A 23,684-nucleotide genomic window follows, 5' to 3' on the forward strand; every position below is an offset into this window, starting at 1 on the left:
TGTAATGTTCACTGTTTTTTTTATTGTTTATTACACTTTCGTTTATTATCTATTTCACATATTTTGTTGGCAATGTAAACGTATGTTTCCCATGCCATTAAGCCCCTTAAATTGAATTGAGAGAGCGTGTGTGTGTGTGTGAGAGAGAGCGAGAGAGAGCGAGAGCGAGAGAGAGAGAGAGAGAGAGAGATGACAGTCAGTTCAAGCATTCCCAAAATAAGATGTCCACATCAATTATCAATACAATCTGCCTTCACAGAGGTCTTTCCTCTTCTCAGGCAGAGATTAGACTAGAACAATAGAAAACATTTTTATCAAGAGAGAAATAGGTTGATACAATCAATGGGTTCTACTCCACTCTGCTTTTAAATTCCGAATAAAAGCATATTCTACACAACAAAGTTGTTATTCCACAGTGAGCCAAACGGGAACTGATCCAAAAGCCTAAGGTTGCACTGCAGGGCTAAATATTCACAAAAGCAAAAGCAAGCCACTGAAGGTAGTCAGAACATAACACACTTTTTTATCTGCCATTACAATGTTGATTTTTTTTTCATTTTCTCCTGATGCCTTTGGGAAGTTCATATTTGATTAATTTTCCTCCCCTCCACACAATTGTACTCATTTAAATCCCAATGATTCATTGCTGCTCCGAGCTACGCAAATTCTTTGATATTTGTATATTCCTGTTTTTGCTTTAATCAGGGGCGGTGAAGGAATTGCTGCTACCTACCTGCCTGAAGGAATTAGTTCAGGACATTTTCACCTTTGAAATACTGTATGACATTTTTTCAAGTCATTTGAAACTTTGCATATTTACATTAGAATTTATGCTTGGAGTCATGACTGAGGATACATGAGGTGTAAAGAGAATATTGGTTTTGTGTGTGTGTGTGCGTGTGCGTGTGCGTGCGTGCGGGTGGGTGTGTTCTTCTAGTTTTGTCGCACCTGGACTACTTTTCAGTCGTGTAGAGCCATGACTACATGGGCATCTATTCCACATCTATTCCAAGCAGTAGAATCAGAATTTTAAAAACAGGTAAAAATACACCTTATGGAACAGCGGGGACAGTGAAGAGACACACAAAGGCACAGACACACACACACGTGATAAGACACGAACTCTACACACACGTACACATGGATGTTTTTATTGTAAATACTGTATGTGATCGTGGAGTAGTGGCCTGTGGGAACACACTAAATGTGTTGTGTAAAGTGTTATGAAATGTAATGTCATGTCAAATTTTAAACTGTATATAACTGTGCTGGACCACAGGATGGGGCTCATTAATAAATAAATACAAATACAAATATCCTTGTGGTGATCTTCAATCCCCAAAAGTCGCCAAAAGGATAGTAACAACAAGGAAAAGTATCCCTCGTGTGGACATTTCCCACGTCCGCATAAGGGCAAAGGCTATTTTAAGCTTAGGGGTTAGGGTTCAAATTAGAGTCATGTAAGAGGTTACTGGTTAGGTTTAGGGTTACGGGTTAGGGTAAGGGTTAAGCTTAGGGTTAGGGGTTAGGGAAAATAGGATTTTGAATGGAAATACATTTTAGGTCCCCACATTGAGAGAAGAATGTAACGTGTGTATGTGTGTCTGTGTGTGCACTTACACATGTGAGTATGTTTGTGCATGCATGTGTGTGCTCTTAAGCCTTGTTCACACTGCAGTCCTTAATGCTCTAATCAGTTTTGAGCAGTAAGGCCTTTTGTGTGTGTACAGACAGAAGTCATTTGCTAACATGGCTACGCTAGTTGACAAAGTAACGATGGGTGTGTGCACGGTGGTGTGGGCTGATTGGTGGTGGTGCTCGTGCTTCCTATCACTCAGAAGTTATGCAGCAAGCTAAGGTGACAACAATGCCTGCTACGGATGTTTCCCAGTTGCTTAGAATGTTCAAAGTGATAGTGTAAGAACACTTTTAAAGCCTTAAAGGATAAGATGATCCGACTTTCAAAACTAGTCCTTTCTGGCTAGCCACAGCAGTACAGTATATAGTATAATACAGTATATACAGTAGCTAGGTAGCTGCTGATTTGTATCTGACTTCAAACTACCGACGAAGGTGTTTGAAATGTGGCTTGAAATATCCGACTCAATGTGCTTTTTGGCTGTTCGATTTGAGTCCCTTAAAACTGACAATGTCAACAGACTTTACTCTCTCTTATTCTTACACACAGCGTGAGAGCACCATTGAGAGCATCTTGACTGGCTGTACCACCGCTTGGTATGGCAACTGCTCTGCATCTGACTGTAAGGTGCTACAGAGGGTAGTGCGTACGACCGAGTACTTCACTGGGGCAGAGCTCCCTGCCATCCTGGACCTCTATACCAAGCGGTGTCAGAGGAAGGCCCTAAAAATGTTCAAAGACTTCATCCTCCCAAGTCAGACTGTTATCTCAGCTACCGCATGGCAAGCGATACCGATGCACCAAGTCTGGAACCAATAGGACCCTGAATAGCTTCTACCCCCGAGCCATAAGACTGCCAAATACTTAGTTAAATAGCAAACCAATATCTATACTGACTCTCTGTATTGCAGTGTGTTGTGAAATCGGTGAATGTATTGTAATGATTTTAAAATTGTATAACTGCCTTAATTTTGCTGGACCCCAGGAAGGGTAGCTGCTGCCTTGTCAGCAGCTAATGGGGATCCATAATAAATACAAAATACAAATTGACCCTTTTTGCACTAACTCTTTTGACTCATCACACACTGCTGCTACTGTTTATCTATCCTATTGCCTAGTCACTTTACTTTCTGAAGGCACTGTAGGTAGGGATATTCACACCCCTTGATTTTTCCACATTTTGTTGTGTTACAGCCTGAAAATAAAATGGATTACATTTACTTTTCATTGTCACTGGCCTACACACAGTACCTCATAATGTCAAAGTGGAATTGTTTAACATTTTTACAAATTAATTTAAAATGAAAAGCTGAAATGTGTTGAGTCAATAAGTATTCAACCCCTTTGTTATGGCAAGCCAAAATAAGTTTAGGAATAAAAATATGCTTAACAAGTCACATAAGTTGCATGGACTCCCACTGTGTTCACCCTGATTTGAATGACTACCTCATCTCTGTACCCAACACATAAAATGATCTGTAAGGTCCCTCAGTCAAGCAATGAATTTCAAAAACAGATTCAACCACAAAGACCAAGGAGGTTTTCCAGTGTCTCACAAAGAAGGTCACCTATTGGGGGGGGGGGGGGGGGGGGGAGCAGACAGTGAATATCCCTTTGAGCATGGTGAAGTTATTAATGACACTTTGGATGGTGTATCAATACACCCAGTAACTAAAGACACAGGCGTGCTTACTAACTCAGTTGCCAGAGAGGAAGGAAACCGCTCAGGGGTTTCACCATGGGGCCAATGGTTACTTTAAAACAATTACATAGTTTAATGGCTGTGATAAGAGAACTGAGGATGGATCAACAACATTGTAGCTATTCCACAATACTAACGCAATTGACAGAGTGAAAAGGAAGACCGTACAGAATAAACATATTCCAAAACATGCATCCTGTTTGCAACAAGGCACTAAAGTAATACTGCAAAACATGTGGCAAAGCAATTCACTGATTGTCCTGAATACAAAGTGTTATGTTTGGGGCAAATCCAATGCAACACATTACTGAGTACCAGTCTCCATATTTTCAACCATAGTGGTGGCTGCATCATGTTATTGGTCTGCTTGTATTTATTATGGATCCCTATTATTTGCTGCCAAGGGAGCAGCTACTCTTCCTGGGGTCCAGCAACATTAAGGCAGTTACATATAATTTCATTTCATAATACTTTTCACAACACATTAAGTGTGTGCCCTCGTGCCACTACCCTACTAGCACATACGTATATACACACAATACAAAATCAGTTAACTGATGTGGAATAGAGTTCCATGTAGCCATGGCTGTTGTAATCATTAAGGAGTTATTCAGGATAAGAAGAAACAGAATGGAGCTAAGCACAGATATAGAGGAAAATCTTGTTCAGTCTGATTTACACCAGACAAAGTACATGTGTACGTGTGTGTAGAGTGCGTGTGTTATCATGTGTATGCGTGTGTCTGACTCTTCACAGTCCCCACTGTTCCATAAGTTATATTTATATCTGTAACGATGACGACGTGAGTCGAGAAGCAGGTGCAGGTGAAACGTTTAATGAAAACAACAAACATGAAACAACACAGAGTAACAGAAGCGAGGTAACATGAACGCAGGTGCAATACCAACTGAGGATTGAACAAAAGGAAGGGACCTAAAAAGAGGAGGTTATGAGGTCCAGGTGTGAGTCATAACAATGAGTGCCAGGTGTGCGTAATGATGAGTGCCAGGTGTTAGCAATGATGATTCCCAGGACCGGTGGATAGTATTCCGGAGCAGGAGTAGACGTGACAGTATCTGTTTTTTAAATTGGATTCTACAGCTAGCATCAGATAACTGATGTGGAATAAAAATCAACAGAATGGTGCTAAACACAGACAAGAGGAAAACCTGGTTCAGTCTGAGCAATTGGGGGAGAAGGGCCTTGGTGGTCACTTTGACAGAACCCCTAGAGTTCCTCTGTGGAGATGAGAGAACCTTCCGGGAAAAAATCTATAAAATTTGTTTCTCCAATCAAGTTGTAGAAATATCTTAAGGATGATCAATAGAAACAGGATGCACCTGAACTCAATTTCTCATAGCAAAGGGTCTGAATACTTATGTAAATAAAGTGTTTCTGTTTAAATTTTTAATAAATGTGCAAACATAAAAAATAAAACTGTTTTGCTTTGTCATTATGGGGTATTGTGTGTAGATTTATGAGGAAATTAATTTAATACAGTTTAGAATAAGGCTGTAACGTAATAAAATGATGAAATTGGGAAGGGCTCTGAATACTTTCTGAATGCACTGTACTGTACATATCTACCACAATTACCTCGTACCCTGCACATCAACTCGGTACTGGTAACGTGTATATAGCCAAGTTATCATTACTCATTGTGTATTTATTCCTTCTTTTATTGTTTTTCTATTATTTAGCTTTTTTTCTGTCTTCATTGTTGGGAAGGGCCTGTATGAATTTCACTGTTAGTCTACACCTGTTGTTTACGCAGCATGTGACAAATACAATTTGATTGATTGATTGATTGATTGGGTGGATTGTGTTGTAATTCACTTGTTGATAAAGCTCACAAAAAAAAACATTTTTATAAGCTCTGGTAGTCTGACTGTGATACGAACAATACAAATGTACAGAAATGGATGAGGGACAAGCCTTCCTTCTCTCAAACACTGACTGAATCAGAAGAGCTAGAGAAACCACAACACATAGAGACACACACACACTAACCTACAAAATAAAATATGCAGGTATGATCTGAGTGACTGTAAATTACATGGTTATGTTTGTCTCCCTCCTGCGATGTAATAGGAGTGTGTTTGCAAGGTGATAGCGCCAGTGCACACTATCAGCTGGCTCCACAGTACAGTTTGGGGCCTGTATCACAGAGCTGGGGCCCTCCACAGGTCCCCTAATTAGAGGTGAGGTAATTGAATGTGGAAATCATTCCTGAGCCTCAGCCACTACACTGCCTCTATACCATGCACACTCACGGACAGACGCATGCACGCACGCACGCAAGCACACACACACATACGCACCCATACACACAAACACACACATACACACAATGCTGGCTAATGCCTGGCTCCTGGTTTTCGAACCTGGTGACCGTAGCTTGCTTGGCCCAGGGACACAGCACTGCAGCAGCACCTGAGACTACAATAGAAGTTATGGTTAGCATCTCCATAGACATGCATCTTACCAGTGTTCATAATAACACTAAGGCGTGAAACCTAATAAGCATTTTCAAATCAATCAGCCCATTGTCACTTCATTAGGAACAGATGTCTCATGTTTTGAGGAAGCATGCAACTGGCATGCTGACTGCAGGAATGTCCACCAGAGCTGTTGCCGGAGAACTAAATGTTCATTTCTCTACCATAGGACTGTAATTTTAGAGAATTTGGCAGTTCGTCCAACCAGCCTCACAATCGCAGGCCACGTGTAACTACGCCAGCCCAGGACCTCCACATCAATCTTCTTCACCTGTGGTATTGTCTAAGACCAGCCACCTGGACAACTGATGAAACTGTGGGTTTGTACAACTTAAGAATTTCTGCACAAACGGTCAAAAACGGTCTCAGGGAAGCTCATCTGTGGGCTCCTCGTCCTCACCAGGGTCTTGACCTGACTTCAGTTTGGCGTCGTAACCGCTTTCAGACGGTAAATGCTCACCTTTGATGGCCACTGGCATGCTGGAGAAGTGTACTCTTCACGGATTAATCATGGTTTCAACTGTACCGGGCAGATGGCAGACAGCATGTATGGAGACTTGTGGGCGAGCGGTCTGCTCATGTCAATGTTGTGAACAGAGTGCCCCATGGAGGCGGTGGGGTTATGGTATAGGCAGACAACAAAAACAATTGTATTTTATCGATTGCAATTTGTATGTACAGAGATACCGTGACGAGATTCTGAGGCCCGTTGTCGTACCATTCATCCGCCGCCATCAATTCGTGTTTCTGCATGATAATGCACTGCTCCATGTCACAAGGATCTGTACACAATTCCTAGAAGCTGGAAATGTCCTATTTCTTCCTGCATATTCACCAGACATGCCACCCCATTGAGCATGTTTGGGATGCTCTGGGTCGACAATATTCCACAGGCCGCAATCAACTCTTTAGCAAATGGTGGTCACACCGCTACCTTTTTGTTTTGTTTTTTGTTTTTTTAATTATTCCCCTTTTTCTCCCCAATTTCGTGGTATTCAATTATTAGTAGCTACTATCTTGTCTCATCTCTACAACTCCCATACGGGCTCGGGAGAGACGAAGGTTGAAAGTCATGCGTCCTCCGATACACAACCCAACCAACACGCATCCAACCTAACACAGCACGCATCCAACCCGGAAGCCAGCCGCACCAATGTGTCGGAGGAAACACCTTGCACCTGGCAACCTTGGTTAGCGCGCACTGCGCCCGCCACAGGAGTCACTGGTGCGCGATGAGACAAGGATATCCCTACCAGACAAACCCTCCCTAACCCGGACAGTGCTAGGCCAATTGTGCGTCGCCCCACGGACCTCCCAGTCGCGGCCGGTTACGACAGAGCCTGGGCGCGAACCCAGAGTCTCTGGTGGCACAGCTGGCGCTGCAGTACAGCGCCCTTAACCACTGTGCCACCCGGGAAGCTCGCTACCTTTTTTTAAAGAATCTGTGACCAACAGATGCATATCTGCATTCCCAGGCATGTGAAATCCATGGATTAGAACCTAATTAATGAATTTCAATTAAGTGAATTCCTTATATGAACCGTAACTCAGATTGTTGCATGTTGCATTTATATTTTAGTTGGGTTTTATTATTGAATTATCCAGGGCTTGTACTCCTCTACCTTAGGTCTTAAGACCACAAACTCTAAAAGTCCTTTGGGCTATAGGGAAATTCTACTTCAATCATTAAAACATAAAAACATAAAACAGGGCAGGGACTTGGGAGGATTGATCATATGATATAAACGGGACCCTTCACTGAGAAAAATAAAAAGGGTAACACCCAGATTTGGTTAAACTCAGAAAAGGGCACAATCCTTAGTGACAATGATTTATACATTTATACATACATTTATATATTATACAGGTGTGGTTTATGCTTCTCTCTCATATTCATCTTACTATGATCTCCAAAGGGAGACCAAGCAGTTTCAAGATGAGGGGAATGTCAGTTTGTGTAGGGATTTTAATGCTAGAACAGCTTCTGAACCGCAAAGCCTGAGGGTAATAGACATACAGTAAATTTGGACGTCCCTCCATATACCCGACTAGTAATAGAAATAGCCCTGACCAGGTAGTAAACTAAAATGGAAAGGAGAGTGCATCTCTTCTTTGGGAAGATTCACCTACTGCTCAGCTCTTGTGACCAATGTTGTTGACCATGCAATCTCAGACTTGAACCCCTCCACCATTAGTGCATTCACTGTCAGACCACAGACACCATTACGGGCGGGAGTTTGTGTACACTGATTAATCTAAATAAAATATGCAGATGGGCCCCTGACATCGCAGCACACTTAAACACAGCATTGCATTGCCCAGAAATTACAATCTGTATCATTGATTTCCTTTCAAGTACATTCAGCCCAAACCTCCCTAACATAAATTTGGCTGTGAATAAATGAAATGAGATATATCATAAAGTAGCCACAAAAGTACATTTATGCAAACGGGGAAAATAAATTACAATTGGAAACCTCAAAAAGGGAAATTGTTTGATGCTGAATGTAATCTCATAAGAAAATGTTTTAGAGCTTTATCAAGTAGAAAACATCACCAACCACAGGATAGAGACGTTCGGCAACAATATTGTGACACATTGAAAGAATACAAACAAAATCTAAGATGGAAGAAATGGAAGCATTTTGGAAATACTCTGAAAGAGATTGAAGATTGTTCTGGGAGAAATGGAATGGTTTAAATGGAAAACAAAGGAATGACCGAGCCATTCAAAATGGTAACATTTGGATAATTCTTTTTAGAAAACCTCTATGAAATAATACCATCAGAAGACCTTAATTTAAATCCCCAAAATGTTCAAGAAAAACGCAGCTCCTTACAACACACAATTAAAAACAACCAGAACCCAATAGACTACCAACTTACACAGGCTGAACTTTCAAAGAAAATACAACGCCTTAAACCTGGAAAGGCATGTGGCCCTGGCAGAATCAAGAATAAAATGCTTAAACACAGTACTACTGAGCTGCAGAGCTATCAGAGATACAAAACATAGACAGATCCTGACCAAATGCAGGCTCAGTGATCACTAATTGGCTATCGAAAAAGGGAGACACAAAAAGACATGGCTATCCAAAGAGGAGTGTCTATGTGGTCACTGCACGACAGGGGAGGTAGAGAGAGAGATGCACTTTTTCCTCTACTGTGAGAAATACTCCCAAATATTTTTCAAGAAAATATCTCAATCAATTCCCAACTTCTATGCATTTACTAATGACATAAAGCTGTGAATTTGGATGAGAAACCTAAAATATTACTGCCAGATACAGTATGTACGTATATGATTGCCATAGTCTTAGGGACATCCCATGGCCATTAACTACTTGAAGTATTTACATTGTATATAACTTACAAGTAATAGTGAGACCATCATCCATGTACATTTTGTTTTTTATTTATTTGCCAATATATATTTTTTTTAATAATCTTATTTGTATTTTTTATAAAATGTATCAACTGAAGATTACACAATATACAACAGCAGTATTATTGTACCTGTATACATGATTATATGTACTATTATTATTATTACTACTGAAATTAACTGTATTTCATTATCCTCATTGCATTGTACTGTATTTACTGAAATGCTATACTACTATACTGCTTTGGAAAAATCTACAAATTGTATTTCATGCCAATAATGCGATCAGAATTTTTATTTCGGAGAGAGAGAGAGCATAGCACTCTCCACATGCCCCTCCTGCCCGGCTGCCACACATCAAACACGCAGCTGTGGCACCTTGGCTGGGGACAAGGGAATCCGATCCACCACGTTACGCTGTGCGGTGCCATGCTGCATTGTGTGTCCAATCTCCTCAGTGCCGTGACTAACGGCTCTCTCTATCGCTGGCCTCTCTCTATATCACTCACTCTTTCTCTCTCTCCCTCTCTCTATTTCTCCCTAGGTCTGTGCTGCTATCGCATCATGGCTGTTTTCAGTGGGCCAGGAATCGAGAGAGAGAGAGAGAGAGAGAGAGAGAGAGAGAGAGAGAGAGAGAGAGAGAGAGAGAGAGAGAGAGAGAGAGAGAGAGAGAGAGAGAGAGAGAGAGAGAGAGAGAGAGAGAGAGAGAGAGAGAGAGAGAGAGAGAGAGAGAGAGAGAGAGAGAGAGAGAGAGAGAGAGAGAGAGAGAGAGAGAGAGAGAGAGAGAGAGAGAGAGAGAGAGAGAGAGAGAGAGAGAGAGAGAGAGAGAGAGAGAGAACAACCTGAGACCTAAATTAACTGTTGTTTACCTCCAGGACTTGAGGGAAGATAAAAATGTCTCCCTCAACATTGCATCAGTTTAGCCTTTTAGATCATAATGAATAAGGTCATATGGACATGGAAGACCTGATCCTAGCTCAGAAATCCTACCCTGAGATTTTTTGTGGCCTTTTTCTGACTTGTTCTCTGAACATTTACCATCTGTAACAAATAGTGCCAGATTAATGTTGAAAAATCTGCATGCAAATTTTAGTTTTCAGTTCAAAGAAACAATGTGATTGAGATTCGTCCTCCCCCATTTTTGTTGGAACCATCTTCTTCTCGCATGCATAAAGAGTTATTAGTGCAGTGTATTAAAGACGCTTGTTTCATTCCCACATTACCATAATCCTACCCACGTGCATCTCTGGGCTTTCTTCCTCACCATGAAGACTGATTGTTCATTTCCATCTTTAAATGAGATTAGGAAGACTGATTGCACAGCCCTTAACCACCAAAGGTTCAAATCCCCCAGAATAATGAATGTCGTCCGCCCCCCCCCCCCCCACCCCCTTTTAACTGGGAGAGAGGAGAGGAGCACCAATACTTCCTTAAGTGTTGCCTCCTGTATTTAGTGTCAACAAAATAAAGCCTAAACTTCACAATAGAGGGACACTGGTAGTGTTAACACTAGGAAAGGAGACGGGAGGACAGTTGACCTGGGTTTGTCCTTGACTTGCTTACTGTTCCCCCTGTTTGAAGAGATCTAGAGATTTTGATCTAGTTGCAACAGTCAAACTGTTGATTCCTTGGTGGCTGGTCTGGCTGCCTCACATCAACCAATCTGTGTTTATCAGACCTGTCTGTCTTCCCTTCCAATTTATCACCTTCACTCTCCTCTTCAGACCCAGACCCTCTCCCTCTCCCTTCTCCCTCTCTCTCTCTCTCTCTCTCTCTCTCTCTGTCTCTCACTCACTCACTCACTCACTCACTCACTCACTCACTCACTCACTCACAGGTCAATTTCAATTACAGTTTTTCTCAATTGCTAAAACACAATTTCTGAAACCTTGCTCCATTTCCTGAAAGCATTAAACACAAAACCTCATCTTCAAACACTATTTACATAACCTCTGACTCCTCTTGCAAAATGAAACATTCACCTCAAAACAACAGTTTTACCTGTGTTCAAAATCAAACACTGCTCTCAAATCATAAACAAAGTGATCAAAATTATATATACTCTCAAGCAGTCAGTAAACAATACACCGAAAAATAGAAAACACATTATTCAAAACATACAATTCTCAGGGAGAAGTACATTTTTAATCTAAAAAAATATTCATATTTTTACGTCATTGTCTTTTGATCAGAAATACTACTCTGCTTTGCACTTTGAAATTTTGATTTTTGTTCTTCCTCCTCCTTGTACCCCTATTTTTACAGTACTGTACCCTGCATCTCACAAACTTGTCCTTTGTCTCTGTGATACTGTAATTATTGTTCTTTGTTGATATGAACCTGCAACCAGTCAAAATCTATTGAGCAGTCAGTATTGTTAATAAATGTAAAGCACAATGTTCAGGGCCATACAATTTGTCTATTGTACAGTATACAGCCTACAATGCACTGTACTACAGTATCCATTCTCCGACGTTCTCCTTCCCACCTTCAACAACCTGTTTGCTCTCTGAACTGGTTTATATTGGTTGTGTCGCATCATTTGAAACAGGTTAAATCCATTTTTAGTGGTTGTGTTCAATCAATGACATGGGTTCTCTATTTGTATTTGATTGTTGCCACTTGTGTTTACCAGTATGGATGACATGTGCATTAGAGTGCAGAATGTGTTTTGAGTATGAGAATGTGTTTAGAGTTTTGCTGAAAAGTCTAAGTGAGATCTGCATGGGTCTGTGTAATCTGAGGGAAATATGTGTCTCTAATATGGTCAAACATTTGGCAGAACGTTAGGAAGTGCAGCTCAGATTCCACCTCATTTTGTGGGCAGTGTGCACATAGCCTGTCTTATCTTGAGAGCCAGGTCTGCCGACGGCGGCCTCTCTCCATAGCACGGCTATGCTTACTGAGTCTGTGAATAGTCAAAGCTTTTCTTAAATCAAATCAAATGTATTTATATAGCTCTTCTTACATCAGCTGATTTATCAAAGTACTGTACAGAAACCCAGCCTAAAACCCCAAACAGCAAACAATGCAGGTGTAGAAGCACGGTGACTAGGAAAAACTCCCTCGAAAGGCCAAAATCTTGGAAGAAACCTAGAGAGAAACCAGGCTATGAGGGGTGGCTAGTCCTCTTCTGGCTGTGCCAGGTGGAGATTATAACAGAACATGGCCAAGATGTTCAAATGTTCATAAATGACCAGCAGGGTCAAATAATAATAATCACAGTAGTTGTTGAGGGTGCAACAAGTCAGCACCTCAGGAATAAATGTCAGTTGGCTTTTCAAAGCCGATCATTCAGAGTATCTCTACCGCTCCTGCTGTCTCTAGATAGCTGAAAACAGCAGGTCTGGGACAGGTAGCACGTCCGGTGAACAGGTCAGGGTTCCATAGCCGCAGGCAGAACAGTTGAAACTGAAGCAGCAGCTTTGGTCAGTCATACATACTGGTCAGGTATTCTGTCACTGTGCACTCTCTGTATAGGGCCAAACAGCATTCTAGTTTTCTCATTTTTTTTAACTTTTTCCAATGTGTCAAGCAATTATCTCTTTGTTTTCTCATGATTTGGTTGGGTCTAACTGAGTTGCTGTCCTGGGGATCTCTGTGGTCTGTTTGTGGACAGAGCCCCAGGACCAATTTGCTTAGGTTCATCTCTCTGTAGGTGATGGCTTTGTTATCGAAGGTTTGGGAATCGCTTCCTTTTAGGTGGGTGTAGAATTTAACGGCTCTTTTCTGGATTTTGATCATTAGTGGGTATCGGCCTAATTCTGCTCTGCCTGCATTATTTGCTGTTTTATGTTGTACTCTGGCAATATTTTTGCAGAATTCTGCATGCGGAGTATTAATTTGGTGATTGTCCCATTTTGTGAATTCTTGGTTGATGAGCGGATCCCAGACATCACATCCATAAAGGGCAATGGGTTCTATAAATGTTTCAAGTATTTTTTGCCAGATCCTACTTAGTATATCAAATTTTATGTAATAGGGTTAGAAGGCCCTTCTTGCGTTGTCTCTAAGTTTGTTCACAGCATTGCGGAAGTTAACATTATTTTGGGGGGGGGGGGGGCAACGGTGTCCAGATGGAATTTGTATTTGTTGTCCTTGCAACTGGACCTTCTTTGGAACACCATAATTTTGGTCTTACTGAGATGTACTGTCAGGGCCCCTTGTCTGACAGAATCTGTGCAGAAGATCTAGGTGTTAATGTAGACCCCCCTTGGTTAGGGACAGGAGCACCAAATCATCAGAAAACAGGAGAAATTGGACTTCAGACTAGTAGGGTTAGGCCTTCTCTCTCTCTCTCTCTCTCTCTCTCTCTCTAGTCAAATCCTTTCTGAACTTCACTGATTATTCAAATTACAACAAGGAATTAAATTAAGCGAATTACAGAACAAAATCAACTTTCTTCCTCTCTGAATCAAATCCTTTACATGTACAATACATTAGAACACACTGATTATCCTGCCATACTTTGAGGAAAATCCACAAATCCATCTGTGCAGAAAAACTAATCAATGAAAGAATTCAATCCTGCAATGTTTTTTTTCTTCACAACTCACATTCTGTGTTCTACCATAAGCAGACTAGATATTGGTATCGATGTTATTCAACAACAACAAACAGAAGGGAGATCGTGTAACTGATAATGGTGGTTGACTAACACAAGCATTGATCCCTGCAAGCTAACTGAAGGTTAACCTGAAAATAAAAGGGATGTTGTTGCCGCAGGCTTGCTGGACATCACTAATAGCAAATCTACAAACACTGGAACAGAAGTGATAAAGATTTGTCAAATAAACATCTTGCTAGTATTGCTTTTTTACATTGATTATATCAGAAAAGAACAAGGCCAATTTCAATGGATTGCGATGATTGTGTCAATTCTGGAATTAAGCAGTTCACACCAGTTTGTACCTCATTCTTCCATCACAAAACAAACTTTAAAAGTTTTTCCAGTGTGGTTAATTGAAGACAGATTCTATTCTTTAATGCACATTTTCTCTGCATATTGAGGCACAACAGAAAGTTGCCCAAACAGTCCATACAATTCATTCATTCACTCTCATCAACTCCAACACTTTCTAACCAGCCTCTCAACACAATAGCCCCAAATGTACACCACAGTAAATCTACCCCAAAAGGGAAACACTGTAACAAATCAACACCTTTCATTCATCCGAGGAAGTAGTTATCAACCCCTCTCATTTAACAAAGAAAGCAGTCATCAACACCTATCATAACCTCCCACAGGGTCTGACATGGTCAGACCGCTCAGTGCTCCGCTTGCTAACAGAGAGGATCACCTGACAACACTCCTTTCATCCCTGTGCCATCTTGGTCGCAGTGATATCCATCATCAAAGTGAAACAATGCAGAGTATTGTTTTATAATACTGTAGAGGGGAGAGAAAGGAACATGAACTCCTCTTAGTCAGGTCCCAACTACTGTACATGTGTCAATCGCTCTTACCCAATTAGAGTTAAGTGCCTTGCTCAAAGGCACATTGACAGATTTTCACCTAGTACGATCTGGAATTCAAAACGGAAAACTTTTGGATACTGGCCGAACGCTCTTAACCGTTAGGCTACCTGCCGCCTCTTTGTAGAACAATGGACCACAACACAGTCTACCTAATTAGCAGAGTGCACAGATGCTGGGAATGGAGAGAGAGACGCTGGCATGCAGTCACACCTCTTCATGTCGCATTGATCTGGGAATTATTAATTCTTCACTGACTGAGAGCCACACTATCAAATTGGCATATAATAACAATAGAAGTCAGACTTTTATAATTAATAAAGGGAATTTAGAATATTTAGAACATGCATTTCATGTTGTTTATTCAAATTCTGATCACCTGGAACTACTATACACTGTAAAGGGGTTGCCGTTGTCACGTTCTGACCTTAGTTCCTTTATTATGACTTTGTGTTAGTTTGGTCAGGGCGTGAGTTGGGGTGGGTAGACTATGTTCTTTTTTCTATGTTGTATTTCTGTGTTTGGCCTGGTATGGTTCTCAATCAGAGGCAGCTGTCGATCATTGTCTCTGATTGAGAATCATACTTAGGTAGCCTGTTTTTCCCATTTTGGTTGTGGGTGATTATTTTCCGTGTCCGTGTTTGCTCCATACGGGACTGTGTCGGTTTCCATTTATTCTCTTATTCTTTTGTATTCTGTGTTCAGTTGTATTTCATTAAAATTATATTATGGACACTTACCACGCTGCGCATTGGTCCGATCCTTCCTACTCCTCCCCAGAAGAGGAGGACGAAAACCATTACAGCTGTGAATTTGACAGTAACTAGCAAAATTCTGTATTTCATTTTACAGTACACCTACTACAAATTGGAGAGAGTCTAGAGTTTCTGGGATAATGGTGTTGATGTGAGCCATGACCAGCTTTTCAAAGCACTTCATGGCTACAGACATGCGTGCTACGGTTCGGTAGTCATTGAGGCATGTTACCTTCTTGGGCACAGGGACTATGGCAGTCTGCTTGAAACATGTTGGAATTACAGACTCCGTCAGGGACAGGTCAGGGACAGGGACAGCGCATGATCTGAGTACACATCCTGGCAACCCGTCTGGCCCTGCGGCCTTGTGAATGTTGACCTGTTTAGAGGTCTTACTCACATCGGCTACGGAGAGCGTGATCACACAGTCGTCTGGAACAGCTGATGCTCTCGTGCATGTTTCAGTGTTACTTGCTTCGAAGCGAGCATAGAAGTTATTTAGCTTGTCCGGTAGGCTTGTGTCACTGGGCAGCTCTCGGCTGTCCTTCCCTTTGTAGTCTGTAATAGTTTGCAGGCCCTGCCACATCCGACGAGCGTCGGAGCCGGTGTAGTACGATTCAAGCTTAGTCTTGTATTGATGCGTTGCCTGTCTGATGGTTCGTCGGAGGGCATAGAGGGATTTCTCATAAGCTTCCGGGTTAGAGTCCCGCTCCTTGAAAGCAGCAGCTCTAGCCTTTAGCTCAGTGCAGATGTTGCCTGAAATCTATGGCTTCTGGTTGGGGTATGTACGTACGGTCACTATGGGGATGACATCATCAATGCACTTATTGATGAAGCCAGTGACTGATGTGGTGTACTCCTCAATGCCATCGGAAGAATCCCGGATCATAATCTAGTTTGTACTAGCAAAGCATTCCTGTAGTTTAGCATTTGCTTCATCTGATCACTTTCCTATTGACCAATAGAATAAGAAAGTGACCTGCCTTACTCAAGAAAACAAAAAAGAGACCATGTTTGTATGCGGCTTTATTAACTCAATGATATATATTATTTTTTTTACATTGTTTGCAAACTGATATATGACACTTTTTAATGCCAAAATAACAGGCAAAACAGGCAAAAAAAAATGTGGGTCTCAAAACAAGTGGGTCACTATAACCACATAGGAGTTAAATTGGTACAGCGTTCTCACTCACAGGTGCAACAAATATAGCCTCTTACAAGGCAAACCACAAAATATGTTTATGAGCCTGAAACAACAACACTGTGCACCCATTAGTGGTCAAAAGGTTTTTAGCGCTCCAAAGATACGTTATGGTACTGTATTCTGTGGGATGGAATTACAGTATCATTCGAAATACAGCAATTCTTTCACTGCTCACAAAATGTTTTGATAATGCACCATCATTTACAGTATGTTGCAGTATAATGCTTCAAAGTATTTTACTGTTGATTAATGTAAAAATGGACTGTATAAATCACTGTTTTTATTACAGTGTAATGTTTGGTGTAATTTGTTTAGGTAAATCCTATGCAGTAAACGTTTTACACACCATGTTTGGTTCACTTCAGACCTTGATGTCTCTCAGTCCTATCAATCCTAATTGTTTGAAAAGGTTGCAAGTCGCCAATCCCACAGTGCTGTACAGTAACAGTAATGTACTGTTAAACAAAGATTTCTTTGGAATTTACGGTATTATTGACTGTTTACGCTTCAAATCACCCAGAGTGCATTGCCATGCAATTTTATGTAAATAATTAATACGGTACTTCTTAAAGTTGTACAGTGTGGGAATAACGTGGCTAAGGATATTGGAGAAACACGTTTTTCAGAGTATTTCACTGTTGATAATACCTCAAATTAAATTGGCTACAACTGGGGTTGAAATGAAAACTTACAGGAGGGTAGCTCTCCAGGAACAGGGTTGGAGAGCCGTGCATTACAGTGTGCACACTAGCAGAAAGAGTCAGGACAGGTGCCCAATTGAAACATGGATATTTACAGTACACTACGTCTGAAGGAGCAGATTGGTGGTGTGTGGACACTGTGAAGGTTTCAAAGCACGACCACATATCACACATACCCAGCCTAGCCCAATCTGCAATGCACTGGACATTATTTTAATCCCCCTGTCATAACTTTGGCCAGCCCAATCTGAACAATAATTATTGGCATATTGGCTTGAAGGTGATAAGGCAAAGAACAACAGCTGCTACCAACTTGGGCTGGTTAGATTTGGCTGATACCATTGATATATGTTTTCCCATACAACACCACCTTTTCATCTATCTGGTTTTGGGATCTAACTCTTATTACAATAAAATCTCTGTATTTTTTTTGGGGGGGGGGGGCAAGATGAAAGAAGGTGGAAAAACCACCGTGAAAGATTTCCAGAAAGAAATGCCTTTGTTATATCTCTGTGTGATGGAAAAATAGAGAAATAATTATACTAATATGGGCACAAAAGTTGAGGCGGGGGAAAAAAGACATAATATATATATATCACCATATTATCAGAATATCCTGGAGGTGGGATAACAAAGGGCCTCGGGAGTGTGGACAGAGTGACTATTTTTTGTGTTATCATCCAGTGGTGGTGGGGGATTATCAGGAAACTGCAGACTGCCAGGCTGGAATTCTAATGGTAATAATGGGGTGTCTGATGGTATATCTTCTACAGCTTATCTTCTCCATTATCTCCCCTTATCACCTCAGTCATCGGGGCAAATTAATGGAGCTCTTTCAGACCTCCTCTTTTTTATCTGCTCTGCAGAGGGCACCCCAGAATGGAATAAGCTAAATATTAAAATACTCTGCTCACTGTGAATCGCATGGCCAGATAACAGGCAGGGGCAATGCGTTCCATTGAAGGGGGAGCAGAAAAATCCTCCTCACCCTTTAACAACCTTTTTGTCCTCTGCTATAACTGTCTGTGCTGATGGCTGGATCTCAGGCTCACCACATTCCCCCAACTATACTTGAGTTTTTACTATTACGTATAACCCAATGATAGGGGGTGAGACGTACACACTGCATGACAGTACACACTGTCTTAAAGTACATACAGGTGCGTTGACCTAATGTAAGTTAGAATGGTTGAAATAGTTAAATGATTTAAACACACTAGAGTTTTTACTCTGATAACACCAAGGCAGTCCAATGACATAAGGTGAGCAGAACAGACTGCATTATATACAAGGTAAACACTTCACTTGAACCCTCGGTAATAAGGGTTGCATAACACTGTCATAATAATAACATAACATATCATAAACAGCCACGGGCATAGCCATGATGAAATATATATATTTATATATATAAATATATATATATATATTTAGAAACATGTAAACAATGTATAAACAAACAAACAAATATATATATATATATATATATATATATATATATATATATATAAACAAATGCCATATGAGGGCAGTGGTTTTGTATGAGGTCAAAGGTTTAGGACAGGTCATCAGAATGTGTTGGGTGATTTTACCCCGAATCAATGATAAATGACAATACAAATCTTCCCACAAGCACACAGAAAAATTATATTTAATGCAGTGACTTTTAGTAGTTAAAAATACACTGAACAAAAATATAAATGCAACAAGATTTTACTGAGTTACAGTTCATATAAAGACATCAGTCAATTGAAATTCAGTTGGCCCTAATCTAAGGATTTCACATGGCTGCTGATGGAACACATGGATACATTGTATTAAATCATACACTTCTAAGAAATATTATGAAAAGAGCAACAACAACAAAAAGTAGGCTGCACTAGCTCAAGAACAACAGTTGCAAAAAATACCACATTTCACAAAACTCCAGAACATTTTGTATACAACTGTTTACAAATGATTGTGACCATTCATTATATAGTATATAGGCCTACTGCTATAATGATGATGATTTCTTCCAAATACGCTTGCATATTTCCACCATGCTGTATTTTTTCAACATGTAGAATGTATTTCACAATAGAGAGTGAGAAACATCATTACAATCAACTTTTAATTCGTAAATATTTCAGTAACCCGTGTTTTCTGTGTTTTAATAAAGCAACACAGAAGTCATTTACGTTTAAATTGCCTTGGATTGCTTTGCTTCCTTCGGGACATGCCTAGGCTGCTGAAATATTTACGAATCAAAAGTTGATCGTAATGATGTCTCTCACTTTCTATTGTGAAATACATTCTATATTTTGAAGATAATACAGCATGTGTTTAAATGTGTTTTTTAATAAAGCAACACAAAAGGTAGAGAAATAGAAACTTACATTTAAATTGCCTTGGATTGCTCTGCTTCCTTCGGGACATGCCTGCTCAGTGCTCAGAGCTGAGAGCTGCTCACTTGATTCCTTCTGTTATTTTCTCAAGTATGCCTTTTGATTCATCCAAACGCCAACCACAATATAGGTATTGAACAGTAGGCTACATGTAACTGACATAAAACGACTCAAGCACCCGTGGTGTATTTAGCTTCTCTTTTCTCTCGCGCTCGTACCTAGTCCTTTGAGAGGGCTGTAGTTCTCTGATGTGCGCGTGAACTGAAGCGAGACGTTGACAGAGGATCGCGTTTTTGTTTCAGAAGAGGTGTGTGCCTCCCGGTGTTCCATTGCTGTAGGCGCAATACTAGCACGACCAGAGGGGCCCCTTCATTCACGGCAGGTGAGCCCCACCTGTTTTGAGCCCCACATTATTATCAAAAAACGGAAAAAATAATAATATATATATATATCATTGAGTTAATAAAGCTGGCCTTTTTTTGGGCTTGACTGTTTTGCATGTTATTTTTGCATTATTATGTGTCACATATCAGTTGGCAAACAATAAAATTAAAAATATAGCCGCATACAAACATCGTCTGTCACGTTTTGACCTTAGTTCCTTTGTTATGTCTTTGTCTTAGTTTGGTCAGGGTGTGAGTTGGGGTGGGTAGTCTATGTTCTTTTTTCTATGTTGTGTTTATGTGTTTGGCCTGGTATGGTTTTCAATCAGAGGCAGGTGTTGTTTGTTGTCTCTGATTGAGAATCATACTTAGGTAGCCTGTTTTCCCTATTTTAGTTGTGGGTAATTATTTTATGTCTAGTGTTTTCTGCACCTTTCAGGACTGTTTTGGTTTTCGTTTATTTCACGTTGTTATTTTGTATTTTCAGTGTTCAGTCATTAAACATCATGAACACATACCACGCTGCGCATTGGTCCGACATTTCTTACTCCTTGTCAGAGGAGGACGAAGAATATCGTTACATCGTCTCTTTTTCTGTTTTCTTGAGTAAGACAGCACCCGGGAATGAACCAGCCGGAAACGTACAAACCTAACAATAAACAATCACGCACAAAGTAAAGGTTGACCGATTATGATTTTTCAACGCCAATACCGATACCGATTATTGGAGGACCAAAAAAGCCGATACCGATTAATTGGCCGTTTTTTTGTTGTAATAATGACAATTATTGAATACTGAATGAACACTTATTTTAACTTATAATAAGTATATAGTACAATTATCAATTTAACCTCAAGTAAATAATGAAACATGTTCAATTTGGTTTAAATAATGCAAAAACAAAGTGTTGGAGAAGAAAGTAAAAGTGCAATATGTGCTATGTAAGAAAGCTAACGTTTCAGTTCCTTGCTCAGAACATGAGAACATATGAAAGCTGGTGGTTCCTTTTAACATGAGTCTTCAATATTCCCAGGTAAGATGTTTTAGGTTGAGGTTATTTGTCATGCATAGGTGTAATAGGTGGCAAGGAAGTCAGGCGCAGGAGAGTAAAATGGAGTGTAAAAATGGAGTCTTTTAATAAAGTTCACGGAGTATGCTCCATAACACTAAATGTACATAAACAAACATGGGTACGAGGACCCGACGCGCACCTATACAACAATCACACTACACTGACAATAAAACAATCTCTGACAAAGACATGAGGGGAAACAGAGGGTTAAATACACAACAGGTAATGAATGGGATAGAAAACAGGTGTGTGGGAAGACAAGACAAAACCAATGGAAAATTAAAAAAAGGATCAATGATGGCTAGAAGACCGGTGACGTCGAACGCCGAGCACCGCCCGAACAAGGGGAGGCAACGACTTCGGCAGAAGTCGTGACAGTACCCCCCCTGACGCGCGGCTCCATGTTCAATTTGGTTTAAATAATGCAAAAACAAAGTGTTGGAGAAGAAAGTAAAAGTGCAATATGTGCTATGTACGAAAGCTAACGTTTCAGTTCCTTGCTCAGAACATGAGAACATATGAAAGCTGGTGGTTCCTTTTAACATGAGTCTTCAATATTCCCAGGTAAGATGTTTTAGGTTGAGGTTATTTGTCATGCATAGGTGTAATAGGTGGCAGGGAAGTCAGGCGCAGGAGAGTAAAATGGAGTGTAAAAATGGAGTCTTTTAATAAAGTTCACGGAGTATGCTCCATAACACTAAATGTACATAAACAAACATGGGTACGAGGACCCGACGCGCACCTATACAACAATCACACTACACTGACAATAAAACAATCTCTGACAAAGACATGAGGGGAAACAGAGGGTTAAATACACAACAGGTAATGAATGGGATTGAAAACAGGTGTGTGGGAAGACAAGACAAAACCAATGGAAAATGAAAAAAAGGATCAATGATGGCTAGAAGACCGGTGACGTCGAACGCCGAGCACCGCCCGAACAAGGGGAGGCAACTACTTCGGCAGAAGTCGTGACAGTACCCCCCCTGACGCGCGGCTCCAGCTGCGCGTCGACACCGGCCTCGGGGACGACTCGGAGGGCGAGGTGCAGGGCGATCCGGATGGAGACGGTGGAATTCTGATAATATGGAAGGATCTAACACGTCCTCCACCGGAACCCAGCATCTCTCCTCCGGCCCGTACCCCTCCCAGTCCACGAGGTACTGAAGGCCCCTCGCCCGACGTCTCGAATCCAAAATGGATCGAACAGAGTACGCCGGAACCCCCTCGATGTCTAGAGGAGGCGGAGGAACATCACGCACTTCAGCCTCCTGGAGCGGGCCAGCCACCATCGGCCTGAGGAGATACCCATGGAACGAGGGGTTAATACGGTAATGGGTGGGTAGTTGTAACCTATAACATACCTCGTTCACTCTCCTCAGGACTTTAAACGGCCCCACAAACCGCAGACCCAGCTTCCGGCAGAGCAGGCGAAGGGGCAGGTTTTGGGTCGAGAGCCAGACAATGTCCCCTGGTGCGAACACTGGGGCCTCACTGCAGCGACGGTCTGCTCCAATTTTCTGGCGCCTTATGGCACGCTGAAGGTGGACGTGGGCTGCCTCCGAGGTTTCCACAGCGTGCCGAAACCAATTGTCCACCGCAGGGGCCTCGGTCTGGCTCTGATGCCAAGGAGCCAGAACCGGCTGATACCCTAATACACATTGAAAGGGAGTAAGGTTAGTGGAGGAGTGACGTAGCGAGTTCTGAGCCATCTCTGCCCATGGCACGAACTTCGCCCACTGCCCCGGCCGATGCTGGCAATAAGACCGCAGAAACCTACCCACATCCTGGTTAACTCTCTCCACCTGCCCATTACTCTCGGGGTGAATACCTGAGGTAAGACTAACCGAGATCCCCAGACGCTCCATGAACGCCTTCCAGACCCTTGATGTGAACTGGGGACCCCGATCAGACACTATATCCTCAGGCACCCCATAGTGCCGGAAAACGTGTGTAAACAGGGCCTCTGCAGTTTGTAAGGCCGTAGGGAGACCGGGCAAAGGGAGGAGATGACAGGACTTTGAAAACCGATCCACAACGACCAGGATCGTGGTGTAACCCTGTGAAGGTGGAAGATCAGTCAAAAAATCCACTGACAGGTGCGACCATGGCCGTTGAGGAACGGGTAGAGGTTGTAGCTCACCTCTGGGCAGGTGTCTAGGAGCCTTGCACTGGGCGCACACCGAGCAGGAAGAAACATAAATCCTCACGTCCTTAGCTAAAGTGGGCCACCAGTACCTCCCTTCAAGACAGCGCATCGTCCGACCTATCCCAGGATGACCAGAGGAGGGTGACGTGTGAGCCCAATATATCAATCGGTCGCGGACAGCAGACGGAACGTACAGACGACCAGCTGGACACTCAGGGTGAGAAGGCTCTGCACGTGACGCCCGCTCAATGTCCGCGTCCAGCTCCCACACTACCGGCGCCACCAGACACGAAGCTGGGAGTATGGGAGTGGGATCCATGGACCGCT

The 23,684-nt window shown here is 41.7% G+C and overlaps 1 protein-coding gene across 1 annotated transcript in view; it reads right to left on the reverse strand.

The window, feature by feature from the left end:
* Nucleotides 1-19,944, reverse strand: part of LOC135552374 (zinc finger protein ZFPM2-like) — a 120,243-nt gene extending 100,299 nt beyond the window's left edge. Inside the window, exon 1 of the mRNA XM_064983948.1 lies at nt 19,741-19,944. Within this exon, the coding sequence (XP_064840020.1) occupies nt 19,741-19,780 (40 nt within the window). The 5' untranslated portion in view covers nt 19,781-19,944. The remainder of the gene's footprint in view (nt 1-19,740) is intronic.
* Nucleotides 19,945-23,684: the final 3,740 nt, after the last annotated feature.

This window comes from Oncorhynchus masou, chromosome 13 (genome assembly GCF_036934945.1).
Source record: "Oncorhynchus masou masou isolate Uvic2021 chromosome 13, UVic_Omas_1.1, whole genome shotgun sequence".
Taxonomy (NCBI): Eukaryota; Metazoa; Chordata; class Actinopteri; order Salmoniformes; family Salmonidae; genus Oncorhynchus; species Oncorhynchus masou.